The 12,645-nt window shown below is 39.9% G+C and overlaps 1 protein-coding gene across 1 annotated transcript; it reads right to left on the bottom strand.

The window, feature by feature from the left end:
• Nucleotides 1-824: 824 nt before the first annotated feature.
• gnao1b (guanine nucleotide binding protein (G protein), alpha activating activity polypeptide O, b) lies at nt 825-10,871 on the bottom strand. The gene is made up of 8 exons (XM_084718189.1): nt 10,502-10,871; nt 10,319-10,361; nt 7,224-7,365; nt 6,238-6,398; nt 5,991-6,119; nt 5,754-5,883; nt 2,646-2,799; nt 825-2,545 (listed from the first exon to the last, which is right to left on the bottom strand). Exons 1-8 carry the CDS (start codon nt 10,617-10,619, stop codon nt 2,358-2,360), a joined length of 1,065 nt encoding a protein of 354 aa, XP_084574315.1. The 5' UTR covers nt 10,620-10,871; the 3' UTR covers nt 825-2,357.
• Between the last annotated feature and the right edge of the window lie 1,774 nt (nt 10,872-12,645).

Raw genomic sequence — 12,645 nt, 5'->3', positions numbered from 1 at the left:
ACTGACACTAACACATTCGGTAAATGTTTGGCATTCATTTGAACTCTAATTAAGGTGAAACAGGCAAAAAATACCACAAGATACGGTCCAGAAAAGAAATTTCAAAGGAGGACATAGTGGCTATAGCATTTTGAGTAGTGAGTTTTTCCTCTTTAAATGTTACTTTTATAAAGATTTAATTCAGTCTTGGTTTTAAATGTGTTTTGGTGGGATAAATATTATTGGTCACACTTAAACAACTACACAACCACTGTGCGTGTACTTCTTTGCCAGTATGGAAGTGAAGTTAGTCTTAAATTGCATTCATAAAGGTCTTAAAAAGTCTTAAAAATAATTTGTTGAAATCTGCATCAACTATTCCTCTCACCTTCTGGGACTCAACAATAAGGATTGCCAGCTTGCCCAGGGCAAGTAAAATTTCATGTCAGGCTAGTAAATCTGACAACCCACTTTCCCAGTTAAAAAGAATGAAATTATTTTGATAATTAGTCTTCAAGTAATTTTTTTTGCAAATATGACAGAAACTGCTGTTTTGAACATCTCAAATATGAGATTTCCATTTTCTCTGAATTAATAAACTGAGTACTTTTGGGTTTTGGACCAACAAAATGAGACATTTACAGACATCACGTTGGACTTAAAATAACTAGGCTGGACATTTTATTCTATTTTCTGATATTCTGTAGATGTCACAGCCCTAGATTAAACATGGCATTTAAGTTTAGTCTTTTTTGTTCTTCAATAACCACTAATAAATAAAACAATTTGTACAGGAACAAGTAAAAATTGACTTTGTAATCAGACTCAGACGACAAATGCAGGAGTAGTTAGGAAAAGTGTGGCTTTAATGTAAACACAACATTCGATTGGCTCAGCACAAACATTCCACATGAGAGCAACCAATAAACTACCAAATAGGATGGGGGTGCAGCACAAAAACATTCACAGTAAAAAAAAAAAATCTGGTATAATCATAATATATATACAGTACGGTGCTTTTTAAGGTGAAAATGGAGAATAGGATATGAGGACTGATATGTGATAGATAAGAGTATACAGGGATGGGAAGATGAGTTTCTGGGTGCACAGGTGAAAATGGAGAGCTGTACTTTTTCTCTGTGACAAGAGAAACGTGACAGACAGACGGAGGGGGATTATGGTTCCCTGTTTACTGATCAGGGGGAGACGAGGGTTGGGAAAAACCCCCGACTCCCCCTGACAGAGGCTGCCTCGAATGATATTGTTCTCCTCGTGCAGTCTTCTATTTCTACACAGATTCACATCGAAGGGTTAAAGCACCACACGGAGAACAAGATGTCATTGGAGGGCTGCTTTCTACCCTCTGAACCGTAGACAAGGTATCGCGTTCCCCCAAGTTTTTCATGTCAGGAAATAAATAATGTGGCACGGGATATCAGGAGGTAGGAGGAGGCATGTAGGGCATGAGGCTTAAATAAATAAATCATTCGATGATAATAAAATGATATATCTGTTACTTAAATAATATTAGTTGATAGTATGAACATGACCCATGATTTCTGATCCTAATCCCCTATCTGTCGTCAGATGGTTGGCACCGATATGACGTATTTCTTTTTTTTTTAGATATCATTGGCTGATAGGCATTTCCTCACACTACAGGAGGCCAATGGCGTCGGGCAGCCACTCTGAACAGAAGAACCCTCTCTTTCATTATGTTTTGAAGCCAAAGAGAAGACAGAGAGTGGAACAGACCTGCAGGCTACTCAGTCATGTGTGGGTCTGAAGGAGAGGGGATCTTTGTCCCGACTCAAAGTTAAAATAGCCTCCTTCTCCAACCATGACCCTCAGCCACGAGTTCAGCACCTCCCCAACAACATCGTCATCTCCACCTTCATACACACAGCAGCTCTTGAAAACGGAGCACAACAGGCTATATTCAGTACGGATAAAAAAAATGCCTCGAGACTCGCACATAAAATGTAACATAAAAGATGGGACGTTGTTCCACGCCGTGGTTAAAAATCACATTGCACACTCCTCATGTTGCATTTCTGGGCTGTGAGGCTCCAGCTGAATATACCCCTGGTGCTGCCTCTTCTGACCTTACGAGTTGTTGACACGGTCATCAACAGAACATGAAACATTCAGCTCAAAAACACATTATTTTATAAGACAAAACTGGGGATGTATAGTGAAATCAAAAAAGAAGAGGAAGGGAACAAATCATGGCAATAAATCCAGTGTGGTGTCTGACGGCAGCTCTTTGGGTCCATTTTGGACGTGTAGAATTACATATTTATGTGTTTAAGTATCATCAAAATTATCATTATTAACACCTCATACTCTCCATGACAACCTCTGTGCTTGGCCAGGCCTCAGTATAAGCCACACCCTCTAAGGTTGTTTGCGATAATGATGTCAGTGACGGCATCAAACACTACCTGGATGTTCCCTGTGTCTGTGGCACAGGTCAGGTGACAGTAGATCTCCTTATTGGGAGAGCGGTTCTTACTCTCAAACTGAACCTGAATATATGCAGTAGCATCGTCGTAAGTATTAGCACCTGGAGACAAGAGGAGGAGACAGAGAGAGAGAAAAGAGCGTGAGGGACTGAGGGTCACCACGTTGTGTCAGGAAGCAGCACCTGAAAGTCGGGGACTCACCTGTGTATTCTGGAAAGCAGATCGTCAGCGGTGACTTCTTGATCTTCTCAGCAAACAGATCCTTCTTGTTGAGGAAAAGGATGATGGAGGTGTCGATGAAGAACTTGTTGTTACAGATGGAGTCAAAGAGCATGAGAGACTCATGCATGCGGTTCTGCAAGAATAATAAACATGTGGTTAGTGTTACAGTGAGGAGAGTGCCTGGAGGAGACTAACTTAGGATATGTATGTAGGGTTAAAACAAAACAACTGTTTTTTTTAACCGGTTATGAAACTGTCTCAATTTAATACTGATGCTTTTATATGACCTACATAAGCAAACAAGGCTATCAGTGAGAAGACTGGCTTTTTCTACATAGTCATTCTTAACGCCTGCTGCCAAGACAAATTCTCCTTAAAATCAGATAAAATTAGTCTGTGTTAATTTTTCCAGACAAAGTTACGGTGAGTAGTAGATTTACTAGTTACAATGAAGAAGGGAATGATTTTACTATGTATAATTTTATTTTTGATGCTTTATTGTGTGGTTATGGCGGAGGAAACATGGATTTTGTCCACAGGGAACTCCAAAAACCACATAATATGAAAGTTCCATGTGGCTGCTTTAAAAACAGCACAGAAGGCAAACAGTTCAGCTCTACTGTGCATTACTTTCTGACTGTAGTGAATTAGATTTAAAATGTTTATGTAAATCTTAATCGCCGTTTTATTCTGAGGTGTTTACATATTCTGAGTACTGAATATAGAACCTCAGTAATTCAGAGATTGACGGGTGGTGTTCTGTTCTTAATGTCTGCCTCTAGGTAGGCTTTTCTCTTTTTTTCAGAAATGTGCACAGTTTTATTAGGCATTTAGTTTAGTTAGTTAGTAACTTAGTTTTTCTGAACTGTTCATAGAAAGAATGCACAGAACAGCAACAAAAAAAATCTAATTTAAACATTATTTTTTTTATTTTTTGCCATCTTATTGTCAGTGAACATTCAAGAAATTAGTCCATTATTTCCCTAAGGGTTTGTCCTGTTGTGTAATTTGGTAAGTTTATCATTTGGAACTAGAATTTACAGCAGCACTGCAGCATTACCTGCCTTAATCAAGCAGTCCTCAAATAGGGGTCTAGGTTAGGTTGGATCAGATTGGCTGGATTTTCCTTGAAATCAGATGAAATGTTTTACAGCGTGCAGACCAAAGGAGTCGGCCTTAGGTTATTATGGTGGAAACATTACTGCGTTTGTCCACAGGGGCTTTGAAAATCAACACGATATGAAACTTCCTTGTAGTAGCTTTAATGTGTAACTGATAAATATCAAAGGGTTTGTTTTGGGGAAACAGTTATGATTTTATAAGTTTTATCTTCCATAGTGTTTTTTATTGAATATTAAAGGAGAGCCGAACAAATGAATATTTAAAATATTCATATTTTTCCTCTCAACCCAACCCTAAGCAACTGTCTCACATAAAACAGACACGGATATAATTTTTAACAAAGAAGAAGAAACCTGAAAAATTTAAAAATTGATTTTACAGTTTATTAGAGGTAGTAGTGGTGGTTCTGCTGTCCTGAAAGAGTTTCCTGGTGGTGGTGACATCTTTTTTACTGTTAACAATATCTGAATTCTGCTGCTAGGGGTCTCCCCAAATTAAAACAATAACAAAAGACAAAGTTTGATTCAATCTGAAGTAGCGTGGGATTATAGGAGTTGTTTTCTTCACTGTTAAACAGCCACCATAGCTGATGAAAATCTATCTGACATGACTCAAGCTGAAATCATGTTCACGGACGAGGTCATGAATTAAAGATTTAGTCACCTTCGCCTACTTCCTTCCTCCCTCTCTGATATATCTGACGTTGAAACACGCCTTTACCTTCAATAACTTATGGATTTCTCACGGTTTTAACATTGCTGGAAACATTTGGGATGACCCAATTACACAACTCAACAAAATGTATAACACATGTCTAGCATTTTTAGACATTTTAATATATAAATGTTACATATTATAGCTTTAAAAGTATCATGCAAAATTTTCAGAACCTTTTTGTTATTAATGACACCAGTAGCCATTAAGTGAACTGCAGTCAGCAACCTGGTGACAGTCACACTCAGCAGCAGTCTGGGCACCAGCCAAAACAGTGACGTGACGTACATGAGACTGAACGTGATTGATGGGCGTCAGCACTGAAGAGAGGTAAGGCACTCGGGAATGCGTTCTTTCCTCGTAAAAAATGTCCTTTGTAGGAATTAGTCTACAGGCTGTTACAGGCAACTGAGAAAGTTGGGGAAGGTCTAATTTATTAAATTACATTACAATATGCTCACACATTAGCAATACAAATCATTTAATTTGCTTCACTTAGGTCCCATAAAGGACATTTTTCTTTATTGAAACCAAGAGTCTGAGAATAGAGGCTGTTGAGCAGATAGTGAAAGTGAATTAAAATCTATTGGCAGTGACAATCTGCTGTTATCGATGTTTGGGATGTTTCTTTTGGCATTTTGCCTCAAATAGACAGATAACAGTAGAGAAGCAGATGGGACTTGGAGAGGGATAAAGGGAGGGACAAAGAGCCAATGTGAGGACATCAATGCATTAAGAGTCTCCAGCCAGAGTTGAACTGTTGATACAGGACTAACCCTTTAATGGCAACTTGACATCATATATCACTTCCTTCTTAAACTGGTCTTATAGTCATTATTTGATGCTCAAAGTCCTGTGAGCAAACACTAAATTTGGGAAAACTTTCAGTTATTATGCTGCACACACTTGCACACTTGTATCTGTAGATAAATTCAAAACAATGATAACAAACTACCCTGCTCTTGAAGATAACTGTGGGCTTTCTCATTAATTATTATCACCATTATTCCAATTTTGTGTGTCTATTTATTCTCTTTTAATTGTAGTCTAAACATCATTGAAAATGTGGTCACGCCTTTAATAATTCTTTGAGCTTTAAATAAAGGTTGAATGAATGAATGATGTTGCAGATATGTCATACGTATATAAACGACTATAGGCCACCAGGACAGCCTGATATCTGCCTCTAACATCAGTGAAAGCCTCACCATGAATTTGTGATTCAGACTGGATTAGCCGAGTCATACTTACAGTTGTTTCATCTTCATGGAGCACCTGGTCGTATCCACTCAGAGCAACACAGAAGATAATGGCCGTCACATCTTCAAAGCAGTGGATCCACTTCTTCCTCTCTGACCTCTGACCGCCCACGTCAAACAGCCTGGGAAAAAGAGCAAGAAGTCAATGCAGACACAAAACTATAATCCCTGAAGCTAATCTGAGACACACTGCCAACAACAAAGGCCAAATCATCATCATGTATGCTACCTGAAATGGAGATTTTTGAAGGTGAAGTGGGTTTCGACGATACCAGTGGTCTTCACTCGGGTTCTCAGGATGTCCTGCTCTGTGGGCTGATAGTCTGCTGCCCCGATTCGGTCTAGACTGTCCAGGTAGCTGATTACAAGAAGGACAAGAAGAATGTGGATTAGATGACAGGTGGGGTTTTTTTTGTTATTTTTGTTTTGTTTTTTTGCAAATGGAGGCTATCATAATCTTTTTTTTCTCCACTCACTATTGAGCAGAGTCATTGAGTTGGTATTCTCGGGCGCGGCTAAAGCACTCCTGGGTCCCAGCATCGGCCCATACACGCTTCATAGCAGTAAGAAGCTCTGCAGAGTACGGCTCTGTGTCCTCCATACGACTGACAACGTCACAGACCAGCTTAGCATCCGCCTGGAATACAATACATTTCATAAGATCAGGATAAAGATAACAAAAACACTGATACATTTATTATTTATTATATTCAGCATTAATTATGTATCACCTGTTGTAACAGTATTTTTTTTAAATTAGCACCACAAAACAATTTGAATGTTCAAATATTCAAAACTGACAAATTCAGATCATCCAGTATGTGAAGGTTGTTCAACTAGATGTAGATGTAGGGATTTATCAATATATCAGATATCACTATAAAAATGTTTCAGTACCACACCAGACTATGGCGATATCTGCCTCAGTATTACATGGTTAACTAATTGATTAATTAATTACTTAATTTTAAATAAAAGAACAGCTACTGACTGCTGCATAGTTTTGTTTTGCAGTTGTACACAAATAATTCAAACATTCATTTCCGAAGACAATTCATGCTGATTTTTTGCACATGCTTTGGTCACAGCTGGCCACTTTTATTCTAATTTACTAAAGACAGAAATAAGAACACATTTTATACAAGTGAAAAATGCAGTAAACATTAGATTTATTATTTTATAACGGACATTTTTTCAAGTTGTGTTTTCTCTTTATTTTTTTCCTTTGCAATAAATATTGTATTGTGGACTTTTTATTGCAGTGTTTTTGTACCTTGAGTTTCTGGTGCTGTTATATCCCTAATTAGATGTCTGAATCCAAAATGTGATTTATATCAATATCTTGTATTATTGATCTGTCCAAAGAACACAGTAGTACGTTATATCACATTTCAACCCCTAAATTTCAAGGTCATATGAATAAAATCTCAGTTTCCAGCTGGCGGATGAATGTAGGACTAACTTTTCTATCCTTGTCTCCAAACTCGATGCCCAGGGAGTCCATGGCTCGAAGAATGGCTGCCAAGCTCTGGATGGTGTTGCTGTAGACCACAGGCTTATACTGCTTCACGTCATCCCCAGAGAAACCATCTTCGTGGATAATCCTGCATGTGCACACAGATATTAGACACAAGCATGGACTAAACTGAAAAAGTCACACATGTCTATATGTTCCTGCAGACCTAAACAATTGTCTTTTCACAATAAAAGCTCCACTATGTGTGCCAAGCGGTTCCTGTCTTCTTGCCATTAAACACAACACATAAATCTGATAGTCCTCTCCTTCTTCTTCCCACCATCTCTGCCTAAAATGCATCTTTAAGTGTGTCGGTGTATAATGGGATGGGAATTGATCACGTTCTCAGTCTGTGATCTGTAATTGGTCAGTAATGTGATATCTAAGCCATTTATAATTTATGATGGTCAATGGAGTGGAATCAGTCAGAGCACTAATCAATCACACCACGCAGGATTCTACTGTTACATTTAGTACGAAACAGTTAAACGCCTCACAATCTAGTCACCATTAAATTATCCATCAGCACTACCTCGCCATGACCTCATACGCACTGAATCCTCCTGAAACTGACCTGCAACCCACATTTAAACTTCAGCAGCTTCTCTTCACCTAGTTTGTGATCAGAGATTGATGTTTGATGATGAGAAAACTAAGGGAGGATGTTTTTTTTACCTTTATTCATCTCATCAGTGCACGTTATGAAAATATGTTTTATAACAGAGTTCGATGACCTCTGCCAACATCGTAAAAATCATGACAGATAAAATACTAACCTTCAGGGAAAAGGAGCGGAGATGCAATATTAACACAGCAAAGGCCATTAAATATTTAGCTAATTCAACTGATGGTTATTTTTTATTTTCACTAAATCTGACAATTAATCCATCTATCTATAAAATATCAGGAAATTATGTAGACATTTCCACATCCAAAGGTAACATCTTGAAATGTTTAGTCCGATTAAAAGTCCAAAACCCAAAGATATTCAATTTATTATTATGTAAGACAGGGAAAAATATCAAATCCTCACATTTAAGAGGCAGGAACCAGCAAATGTTTGGTACATTTGCTGATAAAAATAATTTAAAAGATTATTTACAATGATGATTGTGACTGTTGTTCAGGTGTGTGTTCAGATGCGTCAGGATCTTGGTAGTTTACCACCTCTGCTGAACATCTCCTGGGGGAAACCCTCCTCTCTCCTGGGAAGTGGAGGTGTTTTTAATCTTTATTTTGTGCGCACAGAGTGTGCAAGATGCACAAATGTAATTAGGGATGAGAATTGAAAGGGCCTCATAAGCGAAAAACAGAAATAATTAATATATAATTAAGGCTGCTACTAACAATTACATTCATTATTGAATGATCATTTTCTCAATGAATTGTTTGGTCCAAAATATTCTTTGAAAAGTAGTTAGAAATGGTTATCACAATTTCCCAGACACCAAAGTGATTTCTTCAAATTTGTCATTTTGTCAACAGCCATCCAATACTCAAAGGTATCTGAGATACTCAGAGAACAAAGAAAACCAGGAAATCATTCACATTTAATAAAGTGAATTTTTGTCACTTTTGCTTGAGACATGATGATTAATAGATGATCAAAATTGGTCGAGATAAATGTTTAATTTGATGGACTAATTGACTCAGCTCTGTAAAGTTTGTGTGATTGATGAAAACTTAACTTAACACAGTGTCTGAAAAAAAACAGAAAAGTGTAAAAATAGACACCACTGACATTTCTGCAGCTGCAGACTGAGAGCGTAGTTAGTGAGTACACATCTCCCATCAGTGAAGTTTCTTCTTGTTTAATTCATATAAGCCATACGCCAAATCTGCTTCATTGTGTACATATTTTCAGCTATGATATTTAATTATTTATAGGTGACATTTCCAGACCATTTTAAGGTTTATTGTGGCCTTTCAGACTCGCTCTCATGCACACACACTGCAATGGAAGTGAAACTACAGGTGTAGTTTCACTCTCACTGCAGTCATGAATCTACCACAGAGGCCTGGTTCAAACAATATATAGAAACTCTCAACCGTTATGCTAACCTGCACAGCATGTGAAGATGATGAGTGCATGCTAAATGTGTCCACCAATGTCTAAACTTTATGACCCACAGTGTGTGATAAAAACCCATCCAACTCCTGCCTGCTTAGGCTAAATCAAACCCTAAAAGGTGTTTGTAAACACCATTTGGCCCTGTGTCTTGTGATGAGGACAGAGCAGTGAGTTATGAACCAGCAGAGAGCACAGGGAGGGTAATGAGGTAAAGGCAAGAAGAGGAAGCAGGGCATGGAGGAAAGATAGGAGGGAGGGAAGGAGGAGGAGGGAGGGTGCAGTCAGTGCATTGCAGGCCGGGATGCGCTGAGCAGGACGGAGGCAGAAGGAGCTACCCATAAAAAAGCTGGGAGAGATGCTTCACAAAACAAAATATACAATGGCCGGTGCCTTTTCCGCACTGAAACATCTAGAAACTTAACTAAGAGGTTTAGAAAAAACAACAACAGTGATTTAAAACATCAAAGAGTGATTTAGCTTAGACAGGGATGCGGTTTTAGAAGCCATATTTCTGCGTAAATCCGCTTTATAGGCAAAGTACTCCCGGCGATATCGGGCACTTAAAGCCATTAAGATTAAAAGCAGAGGTATTCACTAATGGAGCTGTAGTGACCTCAATGTAATTCACACACACACATGCACACGCACACACACACGCGCAGAGGAACAACACCCACATATTCCCAGTCGCACACTCCCTGTAGTCAAGTGAAACCCTCGTTAACTACATTTCAGCACCCAGGCAGTGAACAGCACCCTGGGACGCACCGGTGCGGCCTCCGCAGCCTCACTGTCGGTCTGCAGGAGGTGCTCGAGTCACCGGCTCTCCTCCGGGGCTACGGCCTCTCGAAACATGGCGGCTCAACCTGCCTGAGCACAGATAGGGGAGGCGCAATCTCGGGCCTTTTACTCCCGCTGTGCCGGAGAGGGTTAAAATAACAAAAAACTAAAACTAAAAAAAGACACTTACTTCATCTGTTTGACGATGGTGCTCTTGCCGGACTCTCCGCCGCCTGTAAAGAACGGAGGGCAGACAGAGTGAGAGCCGGCAGTGAAATCAGTACCACGGAGAGCACCTCCGCCCCATGCAGTCCCACCACAACCACACCGAGCCGCCGCAGCCCCGCGGCCGCCGGAGAGGCGCTTCTCTTACCGAGCAGCAGCAGTTTGACGTCCTTGGCGGCGACCATCCCGTCCTCTTTCAGGTTTTTCTCGATGGCCTTGCTCCGGTCCAGAGCTGCGCGCTCCTCGGCGCTCAGTGTACATCCCATGTTTCCAGGCGAATGAGCAATCCCGTCGTCTCTCCGGTCGGTCCGCCCTGTCCCTCACCGAGCTCACCGACTCTCAATCACTGCGTTGTCTCTGCGAGCTCTCCTCCCCGCGGTCTGCTACAGCATTAGGCCCGGATTGAGGGCAGAACAGAGCCGGGATCCCCAAACCGTCTTTTCTCCGTGACTCTGTATGCGCCTCTCTCGCTCCGTCTCCGCTCTCAGAGGGGATTGGGGGGTGGGGTCGTTGTGCTCGAGCCTGCGGGGTTGGGGTTGTTGTTAGGTGGGGAGGAGGAGGGAGGAGGGCGAGCTGGAGCTCTCTCTCTCTTTCTCGGTCGTGTCCAGAAGAGAACCGTTGATTTGCTGAACACTCGCGAGATTTGAACGCGTTGATTCTGATTTGCGCACCTTATACAAAACAGCTATGTTTTCTAATGTGACAGCGCCGCTGTTGTGACAATCTGATTAAATGTAGGTACAAAAACACTTAATAACGGTCAGGAAAATATCACGGTTGACGTTAAAATGAAACATCTCACGAGATCTTACGCGGGTCTGAGGTTCTCGGGGCGCTGGTGATGATGACAGCGAGCGGTTTCATCTTATCTTCACGAGCAGGCAGGAGGGGCGCGAGAGGAAGAGGAGAGGCTGCGCGAGACTCACCTAATGACAGTCTCGCTTACGTCAGAGAGAGGAGCCGAGCTTTAATCACGTCCTATGAAAGATTATTCAAATGAAAAGAGCCGTTTAAATGGCAAATGTTGCCCTCTTGTCTCCTGGTATTAGTGGAAACTGTGTTGTTGTTGAAACGGCATGACACTGGTGTCCTAAGGACTGACGGTTGACAACATAAATAGACCTACAGCGCACACACGGGAATGGTGGCAGACGAGGAGCACTGGTTTTTAAATTAGCCTACATGAAATAATCAGTTGTGGAGGAGTAGCCCTAACACAAAGTAAAAAGACACAATGGAAGAGATCTCCAGAATCATTCAATTCAGATCCCATTTTAAATGGATATTGTTTTCATTGTTGTTTGTTATTATCGTAGTTGCTATCATACATATATTGTTATTATTAGTCTGCCATCAATTGTATTATTTTCTGTGTGATCATTTTGTTTCAATAACTTTGTGAAATTTTAACCTCATTTGACTTAGTTGGAGGTTTCAAACAAGCCAGCTGGGTTTCCCCTCTCCCTGTGCTGTGTATTTGCCATTTTTGTGTATTTCTTTAAATTGCACAAAATAAAACTGTACTATATCTATTAATTAAGCAAAAGGAGCAAAATGGCCCAGAGGAAAAAAAAAATGCTGCATTATAAGTAAAAGTAATTCATGTTACCCAAGTAACCTACAAGAGTACTGACAGTAAAATGTATTTAATATATAGAAAGAAAGTATTTAACACTATTGAGTAAATTCCTCTAAACAATGCTTTGTATTTTAAACGCTTATCAAAAGTATAATGAGTCAGCAAAAGTAGCAGTTGACCACAAGTATTGAAGGAAGAAAGAATGGAGTGGAAGGATAAAGCAGAATAAACTGAAACTGAACTCCTAAAATGAAGTACAAGTGCCTCAAAAAAACACCTTTTCCATTGCATCCATATTTATCAAAACAGTAGGGTAAACACAGGTGTTACCAATGATGCTAATACAGTCCCATTCCATTTAGTGTAGCAGAGCCATACCAGCCTTTCCACAAGAGCAGCACCCTGACTCTGTTTGACCTGAATGGAACAGAACCTTAATCAGTATCATTTTAAAACCTGTATTTACCCTATTTCATGTCAAAATAGCTCCTGTGGATAAGGTCTGTGGTACTTACATAGAGTACATGAGTAAATGTACTCAGTTACATTCTGACATAGGTAGAAACATCCCATTACAAATAAAAGTCTTAGATTTACAAAGTCTTATTGAAATAAAAGCATAACAGTATTACCAACAAAATGTACTTGTAAGTACCAAAAGCAAAGCCACACATAATGCAACAGAATGGCCCAAGTCAGAGTAACTGTACTGC

This window comes from Lutjanus erythropterus, chromosome 1, assembly GCF_056507025.1.
Source record: "Lutjanus erythropterus isolate fLutEry1 chromosome 1, fLutEry1.hap2, whole genome shotgun sequence".
Lineage (NCBI taxonomy): Eukaryota > Metazoa > Chordata > Actinopteri > Lutjaniformes > Lutjanidae > Lutjanus > Lutjanus erythropterus.
Note: the sequence above shows the minus strand (reverse complement) of the source record. Positions and strands in the feature narration are given on the sequence as shown.

Excerpts from the sequence above, each read along its gene's own strand:
- gnao1b (XM_084718189.1), bottom strand. The coding sequence starts at position 10,619 with ATGGGATGTACACTGAGCGCCGAGGAGCGCGCAGCTCTGGACCGGAGC. Across the intron at positions 7,366-10,318 it reads ACCATCGTCAAACAGATGAA|GATTATCCACGAAGATGGTT; the intron begins GTAAGTGTCTTT and ends GTGCACATGCAG. Across the intron at positions 2,800-5,753 it reads TCCATGAAGATGAAACAACT|AACCGCATGCATGAGTCTCT; the intron begins GTAAGTATGACT and ends TTATTCTTGCAG.